The sequence below is a fragment of the Anser brachyrhynchus genome (assembly GCF_964034855.1).
Source record: "Anser brachyrhynchus genome assembly, chromosome: Z".
NCBI classification, from domain to species: domain Eukaryota; kingdom Metazoa; phylum Chordata; class Aves; order Anseriformes; family Anatidae; genus Anser; species Anser brachyrhynchus.
This window is the reverse complement of record NC_137697.1, coordinates 76041909-76067005: the sequence shown is the minus strand read 5'-3', so window position 1 is coordinate 76067005 and position 25097 is coordinate 76041909. Positions and strand designations below refer to the sequence as shown.

General features: G+C 40.6%; 2 protein-coding genes across 17 annotated transcripts; one reads left to right on the top strand and one right to left on the bottom strand.

The window, feature by feature from the left end:
* The first annotated feature begins 5 nt into the window (after positions 1–5).
* LYSMD3 (LysM domain containing 3) lies at positions 6–17161 on the top strand. Of its 6 annotated transcripts, none has more exons than XR_013943676.1 (3): positions 6–377; positions 2192–3108; positions 3440–5925. XR_013943676.1 is itself a non-coding variant. In XM_080574214.1 (3 exons), the coding sequence occupies exons 1-3, from the start codon at positions 21–23 to the stop codon at positions 15012–15014; spliced, it is 741 nt and encodes a 246-aa protein (XP_080430340.1). In that variant the 5' UTR covers positions 6–20; the 3' UTR covers positions 15015–17161. The 6 variants fall into 6 exon arrangements, 5 of the variants coding, with proteins under 5 accessions (XP_080430340.1, XP_080430341.1, XP_080430342.1 ...); XM_080574214.1 differs by lacking the exon at positions 3440–5925 and adding an exon at positions 14946–17161 and having other exon boundaries at positions 2192–2506; XM_080574215.1 differs by having other exon boundaries at positions 2192–2506; positions 3445–5925.
* Positions 6218–25074, bottom strand: POLR3G (RNA polymerase III subunit G). 11 transcript variants are annotated; one of them, XM_080574228.1, is made up of 9 exons: positions 25056–25074; positions 24186–24244; positions 21847–21975; positions 19628–19757; positions 13968–14030; positions 13204–13254; positions 9766–9836; positions 8796–8924; positions 6218–8298 (listed from the first exon to the last, which is right to left on the bottom strand). In XM_080574228.1, the coding sequence occupies exons 3-9, from the start codon at positions 21964–21966 to the stop codon at positions 8212–8214; spliced, it is 651 nt and encodes a 216-aa protein (XP_080430354.1). In that variant the 5' UTR covers positions 21967–21975; positions 24186–24244; positions 25056–25074; the 3' UTR covers positions 6218–8211. The 11 variants fall into 11 exon arrangements, with proteins under 11 accessions (XP_080430354.1, XP_080430352.1, XP_080430344.1 ...); XM_080574226.1 differs by lacking the exon at positions 25056–25074 and adding an exon at positions 24957–24976; XM_080574218.1 differs by lacking the exons at positions 19628–19757; positions 25056–25074 and adding exons at positions 15391–15716; positions 24957–24970.
* Positions 25075–25097: the final 23 nt, after the last annotated feature.

Sequence of the window (25097 nt, the reverse complement as noted above, 5' to 3'; positions counted from 1 at the left end):
CAGCTCCCCCCCAGCGCCGGATGGCGGCCTGCCCCTTCCGGGGCGGTGCGGGCGGCGGGGCCGGGCCGGGCCTGGCCCCGCGGGGAGGCCGGTGCGGAGCGGCGGGCATGGCCGGCAGAGCCACGCAGCCCCCGGCCGTGTCGCAGCCCCCCGGCGGCGGCCACCACCACCACCCCCCCTACCCCTACCCGCACCCGGTGGCGGCGGAGGGCGAGGGCCCGGAGGAGGAGGCCGAGGCCTTCGAGCTGCGGCCGCGGGGCCGGGAGAAGGTGCGGCGGAGCGCCTCGAGGGACCGGCCGGACGACATCGTCCTGCTGACGAGGGACATCCAGGAAGGGGACACGCTGAACGCCATCGCGCTGCAGTTCTGCTGCTCGGTGAGTGCCGGCCGGGGTGCGAAGCGCCCTGCCCTTGGACAGCCGAGAAATAAAGCCCGGAGGGTGTTGGGCATGTCTGGGCTCCGCAGAGCACGCCGCGATTCTGAGTTCTGTAGGTTTTTCGGTGAAAATAAGAAGTAAATGCATGGTTTTGTTTATGGCATTTTCACACTACAGGGAAAGTTAGCGTAGTGCATCGCGCCGGTGGTCGCTTCTGCTGGCTGTGACGGAGGTGTTGCTGAACCACCTGAAGTGCTCGTGTGAAGCCTTAATCCCGTTAAGGAGAGAAAAAAGTAATAAAAACGTATAGTTCTCCTTGAAGCTTTTCAGGTTTTCTTAGAGCTAAATTGCCCACATATTTATTGCTGTGAGTGTGCTGTAGCATGGGGAAATCTGTCCAGACCATTAAGATTAGTGTATCCCTCCAAGACCATCTGGTACAACCATCCCCCTACCACCAATGTCACCCACTAAACCATGTCCCCAGGCACCACGTCCAACCCTTCCTTGGACACCCCCAGGGATAGTGATGCCACCACCTCCCTGGGCAACCCGTCCCAACGCCTGACTGCTCTTTCTGAGAAGGAATTTCTCATAATTTCCAACCTAAACCTCCCCTGGCACAACTTGAGCCCGTTCCCTTCAAGTGCACTTCTGGTGCTCAGACCTGAGAAGTGATCTGCACTTTCTTGGGCACTTAGGGGTAATGTGAGAGAGGTGCGGGGCTTTAGGCAGAAAGCATAATTTGTGCTGATCACTGGGGTAAATGCTGCGTTTTGCAGTCCTTCATCCTACTCTGACTTAGTGTGGTATAGTTAATAAATAACACTTCCATGTTATGAGGTTAGTGGAGGCAGTAGGCATTGATTGTTCGAACTTTTTCTGGCCAAGTCTGTGTTTTATGTGCAGCAGTTAGAGGGAAGAGGGTTTCAGACCTTACTCTTAACTACCTTGATTTTTTTCTGATGTAGATGTCATCCCAGTGAGGATAAGAAGCATCTGAACTCTGGTACTGTGTATCTTTAACAGGCACAATTTCTGTGTTCTTCTCAGGTGTTGCAAAAAAGTACTGACTTCCAAGTACTTAATTATGGTGAGGTTTGTGGCTGTGCCTTCCACATTGAAGCAGTTACTGTACCAAAATAAAGCTGCTCATTCTCCAAGGGCAGTTAAACCCTTACAGATATTTCCTATGAGAGTGAAGATCTGAACCTCTTAAGAGCAAAACTAAATTTGTTTTGAGGTAGAATAGGCAAAGGGGAGAGCTGACTTTGACGGAATTGATTGAATGAGGGAATTTTATTTATAAATATTTATAAATGAGGGAAGATTATAGTGTGTTAAGTTACGTTTTGTTTCTGCCTGAGGACTCAAAAGCAGGAATCATCTCCAAAACAGAGCTGTGGCTAGATGAATTGGAAGCTTGTAATTTGTAATCTTTACTCAGAAGTTTTGAATTTAATGAGGAACTCACAGCCATTTATTTCATTTGCAGAACACTGGGGTGAAGTCCCATTCATTTGACAGGGATAGTTGACAATGATGGGTTAATACATTTTAAGGGACTGTCTGTACCTGACTTTCAGTCATCATCTGAAGCATGAGGGTTTGTTAGCTTGTAATACCTTCTTGCTTATCGTTGTTCAGGTTTGCTTTTTAACCTCTTCCTACTTCAGCCTGTTCAAACAGGTATCAGTTACCCTGTCTTTTGTAAGTGGAGAATTTGGTTTCTCAAGAATTTAGAACTCTTAACAGCTTCAGGTCAATGGATCTTTTAAACTTATTTACATGTAAACTGTTGTTTTTATTTTTAGGTCGCAGATATCAAGAGAGTTAATAACCTTATCAACGATCAAGATTTTTTTGCCTTGAGGTCTATCAAAATCCCCGTGAAAAAGTTCAGTGTACTGACCGAGACACATGCCTCTCCAAAAGGAAGGCCAGTCCTTCGGCCAGCTCACTGTTCCCCAGAAGTGCTGGAAACATCACCTTCTGACAAATTCTCTGCGAACGAGACTGCTGGCAACTTCTTAAAAGAAGTGGATCGAGATATAGAAGAGATTGTGAAGTGCAACGATACGAAGAGAGAGAACCTTAATGAAGTTGTTTCTGCCTTAGCAGCCCAACAGGTCTGTTTTGAAACTGATGGTAAAACTAAAAAATCCAAGGATCCTTACTATGGAGCGGATTGGGGCATAGGGTGGTGGACAGCTGTAGTGATTATGTTGATCATTGGCATAATAACTCCAGTTTTTTATCTCCTATATTATGAAGTTTTAGTGAAAGCAGATGTCAGTCACCATTCTACAATGGAATCTGCCCATTCCTTTGTCACAGCAGCTCCGCATCAGAAACAAATAGAAAATGGAATGAATCCTGCGAATATTATAAATGTTGATAATCAAGGAGACCTTCAGCCTTACAACCGAAAACCCCAGGCAACTGTCATTCATAGACACATAACATAGCGTTAGATGAAGAGGAAACCACAGAATGCAAAATGCATCTGTTACACAGATGAAATACTTAAAGAGAAATACTTAATGATTTACCTTTATGGGCAGTGTTCCAGCACACAGATATTTCCGTGGATCATGTAAGCCCGTTAATGTGCTTCAGGCAGAAGACTTTGATGCAAGATAGGAATATAAATTAAGATATGAAATTGTCTCTGAAGCTTTGCACTTTTTTTGATAGTGTGTGTTTTCTAATAAATGACGAGGTGAAAAAGGTAGGTTGAGCTAACACAAGGAATCTCACTGTACATTTTGCAGCCCTAAGATGGGCATTTGGGGATATCTATCTTTTAAATATCTTAAAGTATTTATAGAGTGCATAGTACATTTGACATTTTAATATCAGGTTTACAGTTACCAGATAAGACTACATTCTTATAATTGTATTTTTCTTACAGAATTTTTAAAACTCAGTCATTCCATAATTAACTGCCACTATAAAGTCCTCTTTTTCTTAGATGTCTATGAAAGAGGCAGTAGCTAATATTTAAGCTGGAGTCTTCAGATCTTGTGCCTGTGGTCGACCCATTCTTTATTACTTTTCAGTATAGGTAGGAGGATAACTTTGGTTCCTATATACGTCATACTGTCCTTCAACACAGTCCAGTTGAGAAAGTCTTTTGTTTGAAACTTCACATCCTTCTCCATGGTATCCTTCTACTGCAAGCTGACTTGGCTGGACTGCAATTCTCTTCTGGTCAGCTGCATGTGAGAAGAAACAAGTGAAGATGTGTGACACCTTGCTGTGACTGCTTCATTAGTCTTTATGGTTATGGCTTTTTCTTCCTCCAGTACATCGCAGTTCAAGAGCAGCTAATTCTTCAGACAGCAGCTATTGAACTGCTTGGGGTTCCTTAAACGCCAACTTCTTCCTGAAATTTCATGCAAACCTTCATATGATGTTCAGAGGCTGCTAGGAAGAAGCCTAGTGCTGCAGCAGAATAGACCAGCCATAGCTTCAAACTGTTCTTTTGCTGATATTCTTCAACCACTCTGTTCTTTACTGTTTCACTCGATGTCATGGACAAACTTCTTTTCTTCCCTACCTGAAAATGCTACAGGAGAAAAATTAAAAAAAAAAAAAAAGACTTCTACAGAAAGAAGTAAAGAGGTACTTGTGTGCTCTGAATATTATAAAATAAAAAATGAAATGTTGCCTATAATCTTTTTTTATATTTGCCTTGTGGAATAAGGTTTCTATTGTGCTGTTTAAGTAATACTTGTTACTAAAGCTGAAGCTAACAGACTTTCGTAAGACTTACAAATGGAAAATATCACTATCTTTTCAATTTAAACACTATTAAAAGCTCTCCTTTGAGTGTCTTGATCAAGTATATGCAGTGGGGGGGGGGACTGATAAAGCAACTTTTTTTTTTTAACTATAGGAAGTATTCAAAAGTGCTTTATCAACTTGAATTTTGAAAGTAAAGGCTTCTGCCATTATGGGGCAAATATTATTCACTGGCATGCTAAGGGCATGAACATGAATCGGTTTACTTTCAGTGTAGATTGCAATAGGCTAAAGCTTGAAGGGAATGCACGGTTGGACCTGTGAACTGTGGCTACTGGCTGTGGAACCCTTCAACCAAAGTAATATCTCTGGAGGCAGTGTGGCTACTCATTGTTTCCACATGAGAAGAGGCATTCTAAATGAGTGTGAACTTCGTGTTTCGCGTGCCGCTTGTTTTCAAAGATCTTTTTAAATTTTATTTCCATGAAAACAATACGGTAATAACGCAAGCATGACCGTCCAAGTGCCAGTTCTGGGTAAGGCTGTGCGAAAAGTTGAGTTGCAAAATAATTTATGGTGGCAAGTGTGATGTAGCTTCTATGGCTAGAAGTTTAAAAGCAAGCCAACTTTTAGGAAGAGGTGGTTTGCTCTTGTCTGTACAACAGAACTTTAGCACATTAAGACAAAGTAGCCAGTGGTCTGCGAAGCCTGGGACCTGGTACATAATGGGTCAATTTTTTGCTGTTAGCTTATTTGTTGGTTTGTCTCTTCCTCCATCATTCCCTCTCCGTTTATGGAACTTTATCCTTTCATTTCTTAGGAAATTGTTTAAGAACAAGAGATTAACTAGTGTGATACGCAACATAAGCCTAAGTTACCATCCATACGTTAACAGGCTGGAATTAAATTGCCATCATGTTTGAAGTGAACTTAATTTCAATTGTGGTTTAATGTGGTCAGAAAGGTCTCTGCTCTTTATATTTAAGAGAAGAGATCCTTTTGTCAGTGGTGTTAGAGCTGAATGGTTCTTCAGTGTCTCAGGCTTCTTTGGCCTTTTTACGGTGTTTTAAGGCCTGTGGCTTTGTCACTCAGTTGCTAAAGGTGTGATAGTAAGCATTGATTAGGGGAAAAAAAAAAAGGAAAGTTTTGCTGAAAAATACTATACTCTGACCAAGAGCCTGGCATGTTTTTACTGTTATTTAGCATATTTCACATAGCATATTTTTAAAGTAGAACATTAACATTATGAGAAAACACAGTAAGTCTCTTTCCAAGATCATGGGACTTCAGGCAGTAGGAATCTACAAGCATCAGCTGGCTTTTCTATTTGCAGGGTATGGGGATTTGTACTGTTTTTTTCCAAAGTACAATGTATTACTGGCACTGTGTCCTCGTCTATTAGTTCTGAATAAACTAGGTAACTGCTCTGTATGGAACTAAAAACTGATATAGTAAATTAATTGTAAAACCAGTCTTTTAGAAATTGACTTTAAAAAAAAATGAAAGCAAACTGAATGGTAAATTGTATTACAACACATTGTTGGTCTGGAAGTTGGTTTTAAATTTAAGTGCATATTGCACTGTTGGATCATATGAAATTTTAAATGCTTTAAATCTCCTATATTTTGAAATATGTTGTCAGAAATAATCTTTGTATAACTGTTTTTATAAAGGTTCAAACTATAACTTTGTGAAATAATCCTGAGTGAGGATGCAAGTTTTATTTAAAATACTTTTGCTCCTCTACTTTTAGAAGAACATAAGTAATATGCATAAAATAAAGATTTTATTTTAGACTGCAGTGAAAGTGGTACATACAGTGTATTCTTAACTCTATATTTTGCATTTGTTATAGGAGGCCACTGCTCGTATTTGTTTTGGCTAGTTTCTCTGTGTGATCTAAATTACTCTTTGGCCAACAAGTTAACTTTGTTGGCAGAAGCTGCCTGTAGCATTCACATGTGGTGCAGTATAACTGGTAACTTAAACGTTTGTCCTGTGCCTGTCTTGTGTAACTTGGAACTCTTCCGTATAAAGTTCCAAGAGCTTGTTAGTTCTCTGAAATGAGCATTAAAAAAATAGGTTTAGCTGGAAGCTAAAAGCAGTGCCTGCCTTCTTGTACAACATACCAGTATTTTTCTGCTGTGCTGTTAAGACAGAATTTGAATTTAAGTCTACCCAAATCCAAAGTTTGCTAAGACCCAATGGACAGCCTGAGTTTTATCAGCGTTATGGTGTTGCAATAAATTCTCAGCAGTTAGAAACACCTGTTTTCCTATGTTAGTGTTTTGTCTCTCTACCATTTCATTTCAGAGGTGAATCCTAGAACTCTGGCTGCTCTTCAGCTTTGGCCTTATCTGCCATTGTTAAATTGGTCTCAAAAGATCTATCCTGAGACTTGTGTGGTTCCCTCTGTGGGACAGGTAACCATAGTTCACCTTTTAAAGCTGATGAAGAGTTGTATGACTCATCAAAGAAACAGGCCCAACTGTTCCATAAACAACTGCTAGCATCTATGTTGTCAAAAAAAAAAACAGAATGCACTTCCTGTGCAATACAGCAGAACGTTTATTAAACACTATTTGTACAGGCTTCAAAACACAAATATACCTCTGAGGTGTGATGTGTGTTGAATTCAATTTTCATTTCCTTTAGAACAGATATGTAACTTATCAGAACACTTGAAAGCTATACCTTAAGCTGTACCTTATTGCACAGAATGAGCCATAGAATAATGGTGTACTATTTTCTAGTCAGTAGTGAGACACAGCACTGCTTGACAAAACGCCAAACTTCCAAGGAAAGCTCTTCTGATAAAAGAATTGGCTTTGTCTTAAAACTGTTCTTTTGTTAACCCTGATAATCGTTAGCACTAAGTTACCAGGAACAGAACGTAGTAACCTGATCAATAACACTGATAAATAGCATTTCATATCATCAAAAGACAAAGGGACACAGTCATTGTCAATACGTTGTCGTTGTGTTCCTTTGCTTTCTAATCTCACGAATAAATCTACATTTTGTCTGTTGGCTCTAAAATAAGATACGTGTTCCCAAGCATTGTAGCTTTGCTATTCTCAGCACTCATGTTTTCCTAATTAAAACCTCATGCATCAAAATATTTCACCACTTTCCTTTCCTACATTTTTGTCTTTTTATTGATTTTGCTGTCTGTAAAGCTTGTCTCATTTTTGTAGGAAAGCAAGTAAATGCTTTAGCAGTTACATAGATATCTGCCATCTCACTTAACAGTTCTGTGAGGTAGAAAAGTTAGTTTTGCCTTAAAAGGCAGAGAAACCAAGGCAAAGGACTAAAATTCTTGTCACTTCAATCTGTATGACGAAGATGAAAATTATGATTCACATTTCTCAATCTTAATTTCTGCCATATATTCTTGCTAAATGAAATTACCTTTAATTATTACTTACGCTGATGTATAAGGGCCATGTAACACGGTTAAATGTTACTGTCCCTTTTCAATAAAGGTAAGAGTTCCGCTGACTAGCGTAACAGCTCTTCAAAATACTCTCATTACCTTGTTAGTCCGTATTTCAAGTCAGTTTATATTAAAGTGCTTAGTGGTCAATTATTTTCAGTCACCTGAATTCAGAAGTTACATAAATTCCTTCAAAGAAGTCTGCTGCTAAATATAAGCAGCTTATTCCCGTAAGGGTCCTATCTTTGCTTTGCTCCAGTTATCAAGAATTTCACTTGTTTTCAAGATTTAACAGCTAAAGCATAGAACTGACTAGTGCAAATGCTTAGGCACAATTCAATTAAAATGCATACATTCTTTGTTTGTGCAGAGGCAATACAATGGCATATAGCTTGCTCCATCAGTAAACATTCCAGAGAACCTTAAAAAGGTGCATGTCTGCAAAACATAGCAAAAGAAAAAAATGTGGGATCCAGGATCCCATTTCACAGCATAGTACGATTAAAATAAAGTTGTCCAGTATGTTTTTGGAGAGTATACTTAAACCCAATGGAGATAATGCATCAGTTTTGTCAGTGATACCCAGCCTACCTCCAGGTTTATATTTCAAGTAGTGTAAGGCTTGAACAGTATACCACCTAGCAACAATAGCTAGTATGTTGCTTCATCCATATTGTCATCGCTGTCAGCACCAAAGTCATCTCCATCTTCAAAATACGAAGAAATGTAGTCATTTTCCTAAAAAAAAAAAAAAAAGAAAAAAAACAGTGCAGATCAAGATACTGTTGCTATGCTTGTGACAGGGACAATTTATTAAAAAACTGTGTTTTAAACTAGTTGAGCACAGAAATTTTGAAACAGTAACATGTTTTTCCTTACTTCTTGTGGGAAAAAAAAAAACATAATTAAGTTCCAGTATCTATGAAAGAAGAGGCACGGTTTTTCAATGTAATTGTCGTGCCCTATTTTGGTGAAGAAATTAATAATTTTATGTATTGCTTGGGGCAGGACACATTCCTGTTTGCAACCTCATATTTCGGAGCTCTTTCAGAGTATCAAATCTGAAATACTTAACTACAGTGCAATGTACTGCAACAAAGAAAATTAATGTCATAGTGCCTTTCACTACAACTCTCATTCTGCTTCAGAGAGGCTAGGGACATTTGGCTCACAGTCAGCACACAACTCAATGACTGCAATCTGACTTGGTGTAAATAGAAAACTAAAAAAAGCACCTCTTCATGCTCCTCTTCATCATATTCCTCTGGTTCTTCTGCTTCGTCATCATCTTCACCTTCTTTGTCTTTTGTTTTGTCTTTCTCATCTTCAGATTTCTCTTCTTCATCATCCTTCTTTTCCAACTCCTGTCAGAACACAATTTTGTTTGTGGTGATCCCATGTTAAGGCAACAGCATACCCTCCACACTACCGAAGTGTTACACTGCAGTTAACAGTGAGATGACTAGCATAACAACATTGCACAACTATTTTTTTGACAATAACTAAAGAAAACATTAAGCGCCAGAACTTCATACAGACTTGTTTTATCAAGTATAAGCCATCAGACTTCCATTCTAAAAAAGGTATGTCTTCCGTAATAAATTGAGATGATGATTTCCCTTTGGCATCCACTCTTGGAATAATTCACAGTAGAATGCCATGTCACACCTGACAAAATAATATCACATGCCATAAAGTATAGGCACCAAACAACTATTTCACCTTTTGGCTTCCCATTTACACATGGTGTGTAATCAACACCAAAATCATGTTCACTTTCCTCCTAAATTCTCCCTTATCTGTGTTTCTTCCCTCTCAACTTATTAATAGGTTTATTTCAAACATCAGCAGAGTGGTTAAACAGCAACAATTTAAAAGCTCTGGCACCAATTCCTCCTTCATTAAGCTGTAATAGTAGCTCTATTGTTCACAGTTGGTCTGCATAGCTAGTGGAGAAGATCAACTGGACAATGTGTTCAGAGTCAAACAGAAGCAAGAAAAAAGCAGTTTCTCCACAGCCCAGCTTTATCCTTACCCCCTTCCTTGTGCAACCATACTGTACAACAGCTGTCAGTCAGCGTAACAAGACAAGGCCAGAAAAATGCCGCTGTGCTTATTCCATTTAGTACCAAGAGCCATAACACAGAATTTGTTTTCCTTCAGCAATTTGTGTTGTACAATTTAGCAAGATTAAGCACATCTTACCTCAATTTTTTTCAACACATCCAGATTACTTTTAGGGTCAGAACTGTTTGCCTTTCTTGGTTTCGCACCTGCTGAAATAAAATATTACGATTATTTATTTGGATATAAAAGAACAGTAATTTTTTTATTTGCTCATAAGAGCACGTATCTTGAGAATAGGAACTGCCATGGAAACCCCATATTCTCTATATTAAAATTATCTTAGACTTTAAGCTACATCACTTATAGAGGTGTAGTGGCCTTATTTATCTAAGTGATGTGTTTGGGGCCAGTTTTAAATTCTCTTTAAACAGGTATTTGACCAAAGGCTTGGCCAAACTATGGCATTTAGTTTTGCAAAATACTTTTCACCTACATACACTATATTAGGAAACTAGAAAAAAAAATCCATGTTGTTATTTTTCATCAACTGAAAAGATAAAAACAAATTACTGTTACTATGCAGTAATGACAGCAGCGCTCTTCAGATAGATAAGTAAAAAAAAAAACGCAGACAGGAGAGTATATGAGTTACATCACGGTAATGTGGTTACTGCAGTGAAATGGCTTGTGGACCAGAGATGGCTCTTAATGAACACAATCTTTATCAAGTTACTCCCTAAAATTCAGCCTTGTACTACTTAATTATATTGTGGAGTAAAGGTCAAAAATAGCATTCCGTGTACCCAGGTATGAGCTGTCTGAACTGCAGCACTCTCAGCTTAGGAATACCTCTCCCAGTTCCAGGAGGGGAATTTGACCAGGAGAAACATGGAGCTCCAGACTGAGAAATATTTGAGCAGAGTTAAAGAGCTCTGCAGAGACGTCCTGTTTCCGTGATTTAACTGCCCTTCAGCTCTCCTGCTGTAGGGCACACCACTGCATAAAATTTACACTGTAGGGCTACACCTAATATGTGAGCTCTTCTCAGTAGGGTAAATCTGCCTTTGTGAAGTTCCATACTGGTGAAGCTACACAGCTTCTGACAGAGAAGGTAGCTTCAGCCAGGCTAGTTCATGTTCCTTGCACCCCTTTTTTTTACACTACACGGTAACAGAAAGGAAATTAATATGCACTGATAGAAAGAGAGGATAGCCCTTCTGAAGTGGACAGTAACCCAAAGCGAGATATATTTTATGTGGCCTAATACTTAAGGAGAACACTAGAAGCTGCAAAGAGAGTGACTGCATTTTGTCATAAGTAAGATTCTGTTCATTTCAGTGTTTTGCCTAGGAAGGGATTATGTGACAAAAGCACTGCACACAGCTATGGGAAGTCAAGCTGTTCTGTAATAACATATGAACTCTCTCTAAGCAAACACATCCAGAATGAAGGAGGCTTTTAAGGAAAACAAGTGTGATTCAAAACGATCGTATCTGCACAAACACCTGCAGACTTTTAGAGATAATTTCTATTGAACGAACAACCTGGAAGCCAAAAGAGACATGCAAAATCTTTCCTTAAATGGTGGGCGTCTCCAGAGCTCATCGTAGTATTAGACACACAGACCCATTATTGGACAGTAGAACTTCAAGCAAAACAGCTCCTCACATCCACGTTGTTTTGAGGTGCGACGGAATACAATCTAATCTTTTGAAACACCTGTTACAGTAATTTGGCTTAACTGCATACATCTAATTGATGTAATATGTATGCATATAGCCGGCCTACAGGAGCTGAGGCCAGTCAACTTACTTTTTTTTTTTATTGTTGTTTTGATTTTGAGGTGTTTTTTTTGGAGACATTGGTGATACCTAGGATCGCATGGTCCACAGCCCAGGCTAAGTGTGGATGAGATGTGGAATTCTACCTAAAGTTATGTCAGTAAAAGTCATGTGGTCAGGTGTTAAAACACTCAGGGAAACCAGGAGGTAGGATAAAAACGAAGCCAGCCCTGTACATGTAACTGTGCAGTGATCCAAAAACCACTCCTACAGTCTATGAGGTAGGAAACTTGTTTGCATATCAGTGCAGATAAAATTCACTGCACTCCCTCACCTTTGTTCCACTCGATTATAAAGTGTCACCTAACATGTCTGTCCTCAAAATAACCACGGATGCACACCAGACAGGCAAATGTGTCACTCATCAGCTACATACAAACCTCAACACAAAAGTATTACAACTTTTGTATGGTCTCCATATATATCATCAATATTCCCCCCGCCCAAAAAAAACCAAAACCTAAAATATATGATTTTTGCTTTTAGAAAAAAAAAAAAAAAGCATTTTTTTTTTTATCCAGTCAAATTTGGATGGTCAGCTGGTCTTTGTCATTAAAATTTTGTAAGAAAATGTACTTTTTAAGAGCAAATAGAGAAACAGGCACAAAAGACTGCTGAAAGAAACCGCATTAATCAGTAATTCTTTGTGATAATCAGAACATTAGTGTATCAAAGGAACAGTAGGTTGGCATTTAAAATTTCATGGAATCTCAGGGAGATACTTGTTGCCTGCAGGCTTATAAAAGCCAATGTAATTTCTTCTTTTTTAAGAAAGAAAATGGGTACGTGCTGTTTTCTTCTTGAAAGATTTTGCAAATAAGTAGTTAATTTGTGGTTGAATCTTGCAGTCTACCTTTAATACCGTGCTTCTCAGTGACGCTCTTAAAAGGAACAAAGCATCCAGCTGAGCCAGTCTCCATGACTACTACACATTCCCTTTTCTTTTTCTATTTTATCCTTGAACTGAAAAATGACACATTAAGGACTTGGACAAAGAGAACAAGAAAGTAAACAATTATATTTAACAGACAGCTAGAAACAGGGGGCCAAGCGTTGTTTCACATCAACAGAGCAACAGGCTTCTACAGAGAACTTAAAATAACAGTCATGCACAGGAGGAAACACTTTTAAGAAGTTTTTTTGTTTGTTTGCTTTTGTTTTTTTTCCTTTAAGAACAACCAATACCAGCTCCAACTGCTGTTGAAGGATCTGGTTCACAATTCTGCAGAAGAAAGCTGAAAATAAACAAAAAAAGTAAAACCAGGGAAAATAGAAAGTAACCTATTTTAAATCACATATGAAACGCCTAAAAGAAATGCAAAATTCAACCAAATCATAAACAATATAACTGAGAAATTGAAAACATGAAGAAAATCTGAACAGCTGGCTATTCTTTGAATAGAAGAAGGGGGAGCGATCACAAAATTCCAAAACAAAAAAGTTTTTTACATTTTTAATCTTCCACTATTACGTATTGGCAGCTAGCAAGTTAATACAGTACATCAACATCAAAGGAAGATAGATCTTTTCCTCTAAGTTAAAACATCCTACAGAAACAAAGCAAAAAACATAAAAGCCAGGCAGACTAGTAAATTATTTAAAAAATAACTGCCAAAAGCCCTGTTTAGTAGGCCTAGTTAACATTTCTACCATTTTTTCCCCCTAACCAGCTCCAGCATGTTTTCTTACACTCAACTAGTGTGTATTAAATGCTCTTTAAAAATATATAATCTACCTTTTTTCATTTTTTTTCTTGGCTTCATCTCTCTTGGGAGTCTTCTCCAATCTGCAGAGAAAATAGCTTTAATACGTGTGAATAATGATTTACTGCAGTAATCCCCCCGCCTCCCACTGACCCTGAGAAGGCTGGGGCCCCTGCTATTTTGTTTACATGTATGCCTAATTGTTTTAGCACCCAACAACTTTACTGAATTTTAGCTGTACTTTAAGTTGAGGAAGTACAGTGAGGACCAGGATTTCACCCAGTTAATGGAAACTGGTATCTGCTCAGATGAGACGAAGTTCAGCCCTTCCAGTGGCCCAGATGGCCTCCAATTTATGCACTATGATTAAGCTTGCAGTATTGACCTACACTGGTACCTTTGTGGAAGTTTAATGTCATAAAACCCATTTAACAGTGACAAAGAAACCGTGGTGGTTTTTTTTTGTTTGTTTGTTTTTAGTAACATTTATGTTTGTTCCCAGTTCAAAACTGGTATCTGCATGGGGAGTAAGGAAGAGGAAAAGCTAGAGGTCAAGCTTGCATTCTTGCTGTTGTTTTGAATGAGTAAAAAATAAAATCAGATTTGTATTTTTTTGGGACAAAACACTTCCCCTTGATCTGAAAACATGACAAGGGCATAACCCTCAAGAGGAAATAGATGCCTTGGTAAGGATTTGCGTACTTTGTATTGCTTTTAAAATAATGAATCAAACATTTAAGATCGGATGATTGCACAGGTTAGTAGAGAATTAGCCTTTGGTAATCTCAGATATTACCTGGGGTCCACGCTGCATGCTCCTTTTCCCTACTCAGGTACTTTTTACTGTACCTTTCAATTGCTGTAGAGAAAGATACAAAAAGTTATTGAATTCATTAAAAAGGCAATCCAGACACTCTCTTTGGTATTTTCCTGTGACTAAACATACAGTATATCCTCCTTTTCCCACACAGAGCACTTTCTCATGCTGTTGTTGAACCTAAAAACAGTTTCATGTCACTGCTTTGAGCAGTTGTCATGGCACTTCCCAGGACTAATCATACACCAAGTACTTGAAAAATCTGGATTTTATACCCACCTCCCTCCCCAACAACAGAAAAAGAATATTGGTTTTCATTTTTTGAGTATCTCCTTTCAGTCAAGAGAAAGCTGTTCCTGTCCATCAAGCTGATGTATGGGCTGGAAGGGCAGACAGAGAGGCGGATCAGAACCTGGCTGAACAGCCAGAACCAGAGGGTGATGATCAGATGCAAAGTCTGGCTGGAGGTCCCCAGGGTCAAAAGTGGTTTCAGTCCTGATAGTATCTTCATTATGATCTGGATGATGGGTAGTGTGCATCCTCAGCGATTTTGCTGATGACACAGAACTGGAAGGAGTGGCAGAAACACCAGAGGGTGGTGATGCCATCCAGGGGTACTTGGTCTACAGCTCCCTCGCGAGGGGAGCGGAGGGGCAGGCGCTGAGCTCTGCTCTCTGGGGACGGCGACAGGACCCGAGGGAACGGCATGGGGCTGGGACAGGGGAGGGTCTGGCTGGGGGTTAGGGAAAGGTTCTGCACCCAGAGGTGGTCGGGAACTGGGACAGGCTGCCCAGGGATGTGGTCATGGAACTGAGCCTGCTGGAGTTCAAGAAGCTTTTGGACAACGCTCTCAGGTTTAATTTTTGGGTGGTCCTCTGTGGAGCCAGAAGTTAGACTCCCTCATCCCTGTGGATCCCTTCCAACTCGGGATATTCTATTTTGTTCTGTACTGGACAGGCTGGAGAAATGTTCTGTCAAGAAAAATTTGAAAAAGGAGAAGTGAAGAGTCCTGCCCCTGTGGAGTAACAAGCCCAGGCACAGGGACAAGTTGGAAAGCAGCTCTGCAGAAAAGGACCTGGGGTCCTGCTGGACACCAAATTGCACGTGAGTTAGCAAAGTGCCCTTGCTGCCAAGAAGTCTAACGGCATCCTGGGCTGCATGAGGCAAAGTATTGCCATCAGGTAAAGAGGTGATCCTTCCCATCTTCTCAGCACTGGTGAGGCTGCACCTGAAGTGCTGAGTTCAGTTTTGGGCTCTCCAGCACATGAGAAATGCAGACATACTGGAGAGAGTACAATGGAAGGCCAGCAAGATGATGAAGGGACTGGAGCACCTCTCCTAGGAGGAGAGGCTGAGAGCTGGGACTGGTTAGCCTAAAGAAAAGGCTCACGGGACGTCTTACCAATGTCTATAAATTTCTGAGGGAGGCTGCAAAGAGGACGGAGCCAGGCTCGTGTCAGTGGTGCCCAGTGCCAGGACAGGAGGCAGTGGGCACAAACTGGAGCAAGGAGGTTCCCCTGAGCACCAGGCAGCACTTCTGTGCTGTGCGGGTGGCTGAGCACTGGCACAGGCTGCCCAGAGGCTGTGGGATCTCCTCCTGGGGGATCTTCCACAGCTGCCTGGACATGGGCCTGGGCACCCTGCTCTGGGCGGCCCTGCTGGAGCAGGGGTGGAACCAGATGAGCTCCTGAGGGCCCTGCCAGCCTCAACCATTCCGTCCTTCCATGACTGGGGGAAAAAATAAAAATAAAAAGATAAAATTTTATATTTCTATGCTTGAAGCGTATAAAAGGATAACATGCAGATATACTCAGGTAAACATGGCTGAAACATTAGAGGAATGCTAACCCTTCCGCTTCCCTTCAACAGTTTCACAGTCAATTGGTGTCACCAGTCGGTGACATTTATCACCACTGTCCCCAAAGCATCCAGAACTCCCAGCTCTCAGAAGGCCATGTCTCTGACTGATCATGACCAAGTTGCAGGACTTTTGCAATGGCAAACCTCTGCAGTACAACAAAGAAATGTTTCTGAAACAGCAGCAACATTTTTGTCCGTTTTTCCTCTTTCCAGGCACAAGAACTAAACTGAGAAATGCACTGTAAATAATACAGTAGTTATACAGTATAGGTACATGCATTTATACTGCAAAAAAAGTCTTCTACAATCTTTCATGACAAAAGCAGTACCAAAACTTAAGTATTTTTTAATCAGTCCCATTTTTTCTTATCACATTACCCTGCCCAACTGCAAAATCCACTTAACACAAAATTATTGATTCTGACATCAGTAATAACTCATTACTTGAACAGGGATAATTTTTGTGGATGTTGCACAAAAAAAAATCAACTTAAGGACTGTGACCTGTACAGTCAAAGATTTCTAATATACTCACCAGGGAAAACAGTCAGAAAACGAAGATGTCAGAAATTAAACTCAATTTTAAACTTGGTTGTGGCAAGGGCAAACAGAAGACCTACCTAAAACTGTGCAACAAAAATACTGTGTTTAAAATGGCACTGTCTCAAGGGGCATTTAATGTATGTGGCCTTTACAGATGCTGTAGGAAACTATCAGCAACAGAAGGGAAAGAAACTAGTAGTTTTATTTCAGCTTGACGACCTTTAGTGAAGAATTAATTGCTGATGCCATCAGTAAGAAAATACACCTGACTGACTCTTGCTACTCACAGTTAATGAATTAATTCCAAACCACTGCCAAGGTGACAGTCACCCAGCTGCAGCAGATATACCTGCAGGAAAAATATGAATGATTCATAGCTTAGGAAGTGAAGAAAATTGAGAACTTAAGGAATATGCCTACTACTTGCTCAAAATAAGTGTTGAAATGAATGATGAAAATCTCTTCTGTACAGTATACTACTGCATCAAAATTGCCAGGTAGTATTAGATATGTACCTGAATAATGAACGAAAGATAGATAGCTATGTCCTAACTAATTAAAATGTTTCCCTTCTCACACTTCAAATGACATTTGGCTCTCAGATGTGCTGTTTCAAACAATACTTTTGCTCTTGTAGCAAAGCCAGTCTAAGAAATTCCTGCCCACAGTCCCCCTACTGCCTTTCTCTTACTCCTAACTGATGTTTTGATGAAATAGAAGAAAAAAAAAGGGCTGTAAAAAAGAAAACCAAAAAAAAAGAAAACCAAAAAGATCAGTTAAAAATAATGAGATGAAAGCAAGCTGTTTAAGCTGCAGACAACCATTGCACCATACTAAAACCCTGAAACTGAAGTGTTTTTCTGCAACTGAAAGTTCAGTAGAACTTAAAGCAATTTATCAACTTATCCCCAGGGAGACACTGAGAGTAGCTGAATATTTGACTCCATTCAAGTAGCTGCATACCTGTTTTTTTTACTGAAAATGTCATTTTTTTGTGGAAAAACAGTCACGAAAGATGACTGGGCACAGTCATCAACACACAAGGCACAGTCAGCAATACTGAGAGAGCAGCACACCTCAGAAAGAAAGATGCAGAAGCAAAGATGATTTTGAGGTAAGAACTACCATGTGAAGCACAGTTGGAAAAGAGAGCTAATGTTCTCATGAAATAGCTGCTTCCTTGGAAATTACTCTGACAGGCTTCCAGGCAAGGCAGTTTCCTTTTTTGTGCCTCAAACAGAAATAGCAAATTTCAAGCCTGACAAAGATCAAGGATACAGGAAGCTTCTGCGAGATAAGAACCTCAAAATAGTGAAATTTGTTTACTTAAGAGATGAAGGAGTAATTTTGAATTCTTTTACAATCATAAATGGATCTAGAGACGAAGATCAGATCTCTTGTTCTCCTTGCCTCATAACCAAGCGTTTACCTGGCAACACCACTGCGCTGTGCTACAGCTGCCTTCTGTGTCCTGGTGATTGCCCTACTCCAGCTGTGGGTCAGAAGAAATATTCTGCTTTTTGAGAACCACTTGTTGAGAGTTCAAGAGGGACTGGGATCCAGGAGCTCATGCCTGCCACAGAAATAAGTAGCAAGTATCAGATGATCAGAGGTATCTGCTGTGAGAAGCCAGGGCTCCTGAAATTACTTCGGTCTCTGTAGGAATTCAGGGGCAGCAGAAATTCCCAGGGAGTTTCTGAAGGCATACTGAAACACCACAGAGACTGGCTGAACATCTGTGTTCAAACTAAAAAAAAGCGGGGAGAAGGCTGTATGCTCATACCGAAGTGTGCTGCTCCGGTTCAAACAGTGATTTAGTACAAGAACAATTGGACAATCAGTAAGGTGCGTTAATCACAGTACTGTACTGAAAGCCTAGCAAAAGATAAAAGTTGCACACAGTCTCAAAAACAGCTGGAATTTACCAGTACACCATGAATTAAATGTACTCACATTTCAGAGAGGATGAGACTGTGTAATTGTATATCTTTATCATGAATATCCAGAGTCAGAAAATTCTTTGATGGGTTCAGGATGGATATTAAAGCTCATGTTTCGGAGTTCAGGTGAGTTCTCATTATTCAGAATCAGCACACAATAGCAACAAGAAAGATTATCTGGTGTTTGGCTATACTGGATTTCTTAAACATTTTTATAAAGCTTGCTAGAGGCAGCCTACTGCACTGACTGGACCTTGGGTCTGACACAAACAGCATTGCCCAATACGCTCTACTTCCTACCTTCTGTAATAGTGCTTATCATTTATATCACTCAGAAAAAGCACCAGCACCCACAGGAGGATGGCAGAAACAGGCAAAAATCACAAGTGAAAAGAAGCACTCCTCCCAGTAATAACCTCCTGTGACTCTTCTGTGTATAAAATACTGCCACAGTGAGATAAACAGACATTGAGCTGTTCCTTCCCTGCTCCCCTTTCCTTCCTTCCCACTAGCTCAGTTTTCTGACCAAGAAGCTTGGATTTTAAAAGTATAATGATGTATGATTGCATGTGCAGTATCGCAGAGCATTTCTTTTTAACCAAGCAATAACAAAGCTGTTGATGTTTAATTACATATAAGAAAAAGCCATTCTCAAGTCACATAGAGTAAGAGCAAGCTTTTAGCTTCAAATCCAGCTCTAGTGATGCAAACCTTGGTAAATCACTTATTCTCATCTCAATCTTTGTATTTCAGGTGACTTGTCAGTAATACTTACCAATCGTCCCTGAATGGACTCGGGAAAAAAAATCATGTTCTAGAACAGCACATTTTATAATATCCAGCTATTAAATAAAATACTTTAAGTATGTCTTTACATAACTAAAATGGCAGATGAATTTCAACTCTAACATTTACTATAGATTTGTCTGCTCCACTGCAAAATTTTAGGGCATTTTAAACATGTAGAAATGTCTATTTCATTAACATATAACTGGAAGGATTGCAAATACTTGGTCATAATGTTTCTTACATCATATCAAACAGAATAGATGTTTAATACCTCACTTTTTTTTTTTTTTTCACACAGCAGTTGCTTTCCAGTTACAGCACTTGCATGAGTGATCTGCAACTTCTGTAAGTGTAAACGCAGCAAAAATCCCTATTGTCTTACCCTGGCTAATTATCGTCCCTCATTATCAGCACTAGATACATCTTCAACACATGCATTTCACTACATTATCCTCCAGAGAATAAATACTGAAGACATAAGTAAAAATGAAAAGCACATAAACAAACCTTCACGTTCTTCTTCTACTGCCAAAAAATATGGCATTTTTTTCATAGTTCCTCTAAAATCTTGTTTTAAGGCCAACATGTAATCTTCGTCTTCTCCTGTTTTCAGAGGCACTGGCTTATTGTCTGTACTCTGTACAAATTATGTTTATTATTTATAATGTCTTAATATCCATCAAACATGCAGGAACACTAAAAAAAGCTACAATAAACACATCTAGTCCTGAAAGAGCGCAACTCTGCATTATACCACTTTGCAAGTATACTTTACTGCATTCTGACATGCATAATTTTACAAATAAATTATACCTTTTATGACTTCACTGTATCTGTCTGTAAAGATGTATCAAGCAATAAAGGAAGAATACATTAAACTTCTGAAATAGCCATTCACATCCATGTTAAGCCCACAGGGTTCTTAAATCCCAAGAGTGCTTTTTCTTGCCAATCTAAATTAATCAGAAACTGTGGCTTCAGTCAGTGTAGCCCAGGTCTTAACGTCTTCTAAAACAGTATTGCACCTACATTAAGTATGATTACTCTGAATAATATTGACACAGTTTGACTAATGTCATGTCACAACCAGGTAGCACACATCTCACTTCTTTCACTTGAGTTTAAATGAATTGTTAAGTTTTTCTTGGTGTTTTGTTTGTTTGCTTTTGAACTATGACTCCTGAAACTGGAAGTATGAATAAGCAAAAAGAATTTTTTAAATATACAGCAAACTAGGGCCGAAGATGGAATTAGTATGTAGTAAATGGATATTTTTGTATGTAGTAACTGGATATTTTTGTGTGTAGTAACTGGAATTGGTATGTAGTAGCTGCACATCACCTGACACATGGTGCACAGTCAGTATCTGAGCGGTAGGTTGCAATGCACAAAGCACTGTCACAAGTCCCAGAGCTGGATCATGAAAGGATTTTACTATTTACAGCTGTATTTGCTAGATGGCCAACATTTTAAATCTCTAATGATGCTGATGATATGCTGATGCACCTTAACTGGGTTTTAATTGCATTTACAGGAAATCCATAAGAACACAAAAAGCTCCTGTAAGAAATGCGTAAGCGCAATGATTTACTGCTTAAAATAATTTCAGCATCAGTCAGTCAACAGCTGTGATATCACACTTTTGGTCACTGCCCAATCATTAAATATAATTCATGAAATTTTTAACAGTTCGAATTATGCCACAATTTTTCAATGGCAGAGTGGAAGAAAAATGTTTAAATTCCCCGTGGCATACATTAGATATACTGGGGCTAGCAATTCTGCTACAAGGCAAATCCACTGCTGACTGCAGAAGCTACAGTTGATACAGAATGCAGTTTCTTAGTGCTGTCAAGCAGACAACATTTACAATAGGAACCATGTAGATGGCTTACTACGAATGAAATCATAAAATTTGAATTGTAAGGGAAATAGTGTACTATGAGGATATGTAATGTGGTTCAGTAAATCAAAACCATAGGCAAAATAACTATTCAGGCGAATCTCAGAATAGCACCAAACTTACAAGTTCTGTAACATGTGTGACTGAGAAAAATTTCATGCACCTTGATCAAATCCTGACATAAATGGGAAATTCTGTCATATGGAACTGCAACACTGCAAGACTACTTTCCAGCCTCAGAATTGCCCAAGTTTGCCTGCGTAGCAGGCTCAGCCTAGTAAGAAAATTATTTACTCTTTCTTCCCCTTTAATGTTCAGATACATCCTAAACACAACCCAAATATCCAGTCTCAACTTCCTTAATTATATAGAACATCTCTCCGTTGTTTTCAAGTTATTTTCACATTCTGGCTACAGAGGCACAAAACACTCATCCTGAATCTTTCTGTGTTTGCATCAACAATAAACTTATAAATCCAGATCCATTCACAGCTTCCAAGGCTAGCATAACTTTATTTCAAACAAATTCTGATCTTCAGTGTTTCCATTACTGTAATGTCCAGAAAACCAAATCAAGCTGAGGACTTTAATGAATGAACATCTTGCAAGCAATCCAGTTAACCATGGGACACCACAGTTAGCAAAGGGACAGGAAGCGGTAACGATAAAAACAATAACGGCAACAAATGAAAGTACATTAAGTACTTCAAAACTGACCCAAGTGCTTAGGGTTGTTCTTATACTTCATCCTATTATCACGATGGAAGTGAATACACTTTACCCAAACAGTAAGAGCGTGCTCTAAGGTAGCTGCTGTACTTACAGGAAATGGTGGGGGAGGCTTACACACAACGTCGGGAAGAGATGCACCTTTAGAAAAGCCAATGGCCTCAATGTTGAAGGTAAACGCAGCACGTCCTCTTCCTCTACCTGACCCAGCCATCTGGAGTTACTGAAAAGATTACAAGATTACAGGTTTTTAAAGATTTATTTTTGTTATGTATATGAAATGTATTACCTATAAAACTGCTGTGTGAAAACCCAATGTATAGCAAACATTGCAGTAATTTTAAAACGGCTCTCAAAGATCATTCTAAATAGGCAAAGACTTTAATGTCCAACTTAAGCTCTTCTGCATACTATAAATTCGGTACATGCTTCAAACCAACTCCTCTCCCTCGTTTCTGCTAGCCACCTCTGCATGCCAGGAATCATCTAATTACCTCCTAAACTAGGAATTTCATACTTTCCTCTTCTAAAGCTTAGATCCACTGAGTTGAGTTCAATCAGGGCTGACAAAGCAGAAGAAACGTGAAGCAAGATAGGCGAAAAAAAAAAAAAAAGATCATGGATCATCAACTTACTATGAAGGCATTTTGCATTTCCTGAATGTGTCTCAAAAAATAGTTTGGATTTGTCTCTCATGCCATCTTTGTCCCTTTGTTTTTTTGCATTTCCTTTATCTTTGTAACTAGCTTTGGGTTCAGAAAAAGAGCCAAAAGCAAAGAGGTTTAAGGTAAAAGCATAAAAGGATTTCTCTCAGCTCCACTTCAGCATATTTGCAAGCTAACTGTTGATAAAAGGAGGCTGCTTTAAACTGTTTCACAGAGTATATTAAAGAAATAGCCTGCAGGTACAGTAATTTGCTGCAACACTGTAAAAAAAAAAAGCCTACCTTAACAGCCACATCTCACTCCATCACAGAATTGTATGACCCATGGTCTAGCAGGTAAAGCAAACTGTGAGAAACATTTTTCTGGCCCAGAAATCCCATGTGCTGCTTACCATAAACTGCACTGCTACCCTACGGCTTACCAACCTGCTGGGTATGATCAAGCTTGTTCCTGCCATCCTGCTCTACTTGTAACAACGAAAATAGTTCCAAGGCATCCCACTGCAGGCATCAGGGTGAGACAAGAACTCCAAATGGGAAGCAAGAAACAGCTGCCAACCAGTCAACAAGGAACCCAGGACAGAATGATGATTAGGAACAAAGAAATGCCTACTTAAGATTTTTTACAATTCCTGCAAAAGCAAGAAATGGCCTTTCTATTAAATGTCGGTGAAAAACAGGTATGTTCTCGTGTATTATTTTCAACAGGAATAAGCCCTGCTTGGATAAAACAAAATCACTTTATACATTTCCAGGTCAGTCAGCAACACAGAAAACTATCTAAAAATAATCATAAAGCCCTAAATAAATCATTTTAAGAAAGACAGCAAAGAAAAATCTAAGCCTGAGCATTTAATTAACTAAAAATACAAAAATAACATAAATTAGCAAAGTCATTTGAAAAGAAGATGAAAAAGAAGACGTAAGCCTGACAGAATTGAAGACAGGTAAAAGATAAAGCAAAGTCGGAAACATGAGCAATTATCTAGGTGTGAAAAAAGGGAAGCAACGACTGAAGAAAACGAAACAAGAGTTGAGGGAGATGTCCAGGTATCAAGGAAAGGCACATTTTTTGGATTCAATATAATGGTCACTTTTTAAAGTTCAGCTTTAAAATTAGTTCTGAGATTTTCCTGAAATAGTGAATAAGTCTGGTAAGAAGTATCCAGCTTTAAAGCTAACCCTCTTCCAAGTGAGAAGTTTTGCTGAAACTTACAATTTCTTGAGTGTTTAAGACGTTTCTGTCTACTGACATCATAAGGCGATCAAGAAGGAGAAATGACAAGGGATACCATGTTTTACAACTAACCCACTAAGCCTGACAAAGTTACCAAGACAGCTTTATACCTCAAGAGCCATGACCGAAGTCTGACAAGCACCTGGGTGCATCTTCTTATCTGGGGACAGTTTCCATCCCATTGCACCAGAAGGATGTGAGGGCCACCTAAAGCACAGTTTAAGTGTGCACCGTTCTACATACCAGCCACAGGAGCTGCCCGTGGTGTTGTGTTATGTCACCCAGGCAGCCAGAGGCCTGCAGAGGCCTCGTGCCTGCTGCGGTGGCCAAGCACCTGGATGAGTCCCTGTTAACCTGTCCTCTGAGCAAAACTCCCCATCCTGCTGACTTTCAGAGAAGGGTGAAAGGGGACTGGAAATCCAGTGGAGGATGCAAAAAATAAAAAAAAAGGGAGGTGGAGAGGTCGGGGGGAGCAGGTAAAGGAGAAAGGGCTGAAGTTTAAATGCTGGGATTTTGTTTGGCTTTGCTTTACCTTATGTCCCTGAAGGTATCAGTGTGGGTGCAAACACTTGTCACAACAGCCTTGGTCCCCTGCAAGGTGAAAATATACCCGTTTGGTTCCCCTTTACCTTGTGCCCTGTCACACCCATCCCCTCACGCTGCAGGGCACCTACCCTATCCCCATCCCCTTGCACCCCCAGTCTGTGTCCCCTCATCCTCCACATCCCCTGATGCCCCCCGGTCCCCTCACACATCCCCAGTACCCTCACACCCCCTGTCCCTTCACCCCCCCCCCCCCCCCGGTTCCCTCACACCCCTTGTCCCCTCACAGCCCCCTGTCCCCTCACCCTCCCCATCCCTGTCCCCTCATCCCCCCCCGGTCCCCTGACACCCCCTTACCCTTCATCCCTCCAGTCACCTCATGCCCCCCATCCCCATCCCCTCACCCATCTGTCCCCTTACGCTCCCTGGTCCCCTCATGTCCCCCATCCCCTCGCACTCCCGTCCCCACACTTATCCCCATCCCTGTCCCCTCATCCCCCCCGGTCCCCTCACACCCCTGGTCCTTGTCCCCTCACATTCCTCCATCCTCTCAAAACCCCTGTCCCTGTTCCCTCACCCTCCCCGTCCACTGAAGCCCCCTGGTACCCTCACAATCCCTCAGACCTCTCACACCCCCTGTCCCTTCATCCCCCCCGGTCCCCTCACGTCCCCTGGTCCCCTCACACCCCCGGTCCCTTCACACACACACCCCTCGGTCCCCTCACGCCCCCCGTCTCCTCACCGCACCCTGTCCCCTCACCCTCTCCATCCCTGTCCCCTCATCCCCCCCCGGTCCCCTCACACACCCCCGGTCCCCTCGCACACCCCCGGTCCCCTCACACCCCGTGCCCCCTCTCACCCTCCCTCCCTCCGCCGCGCTCCGCCCGCCGCTGCCGCAGTG

Coding starts and splice junctions, on each gene's coding strand:
- LYSMD3 (XM_080574213.1), top strand. CDS start 21: ATGGCGGCCTGCCCCTTCCGGGGCGGTGCGGGCGGCGGGGCCGGGCCG. Junction 378..2,191: donor CGCTGCAGTTCTGCTGCTCG/GTGAGTGCCGGC, acceptor TTTTATTTTTAG/GTCGCAGATATCAAGAGAGT.
- POLR3G (XM_080574218.1), bottom strand. Junction 21,976..24,185: donor GATACCTTCAGGGACATAAG/GTAAAGCAAAGC, acceptor TAATCTTTTCAG/TAACTCCAGATGGCTGGGTC. Junction 15,717..21,846: donor AGCCTCCCCCACCATTTCCT/GTAAGTACAGCA, acceptor TTTTTCCCCCAG/TCATGGAAGGACGGAATGGT.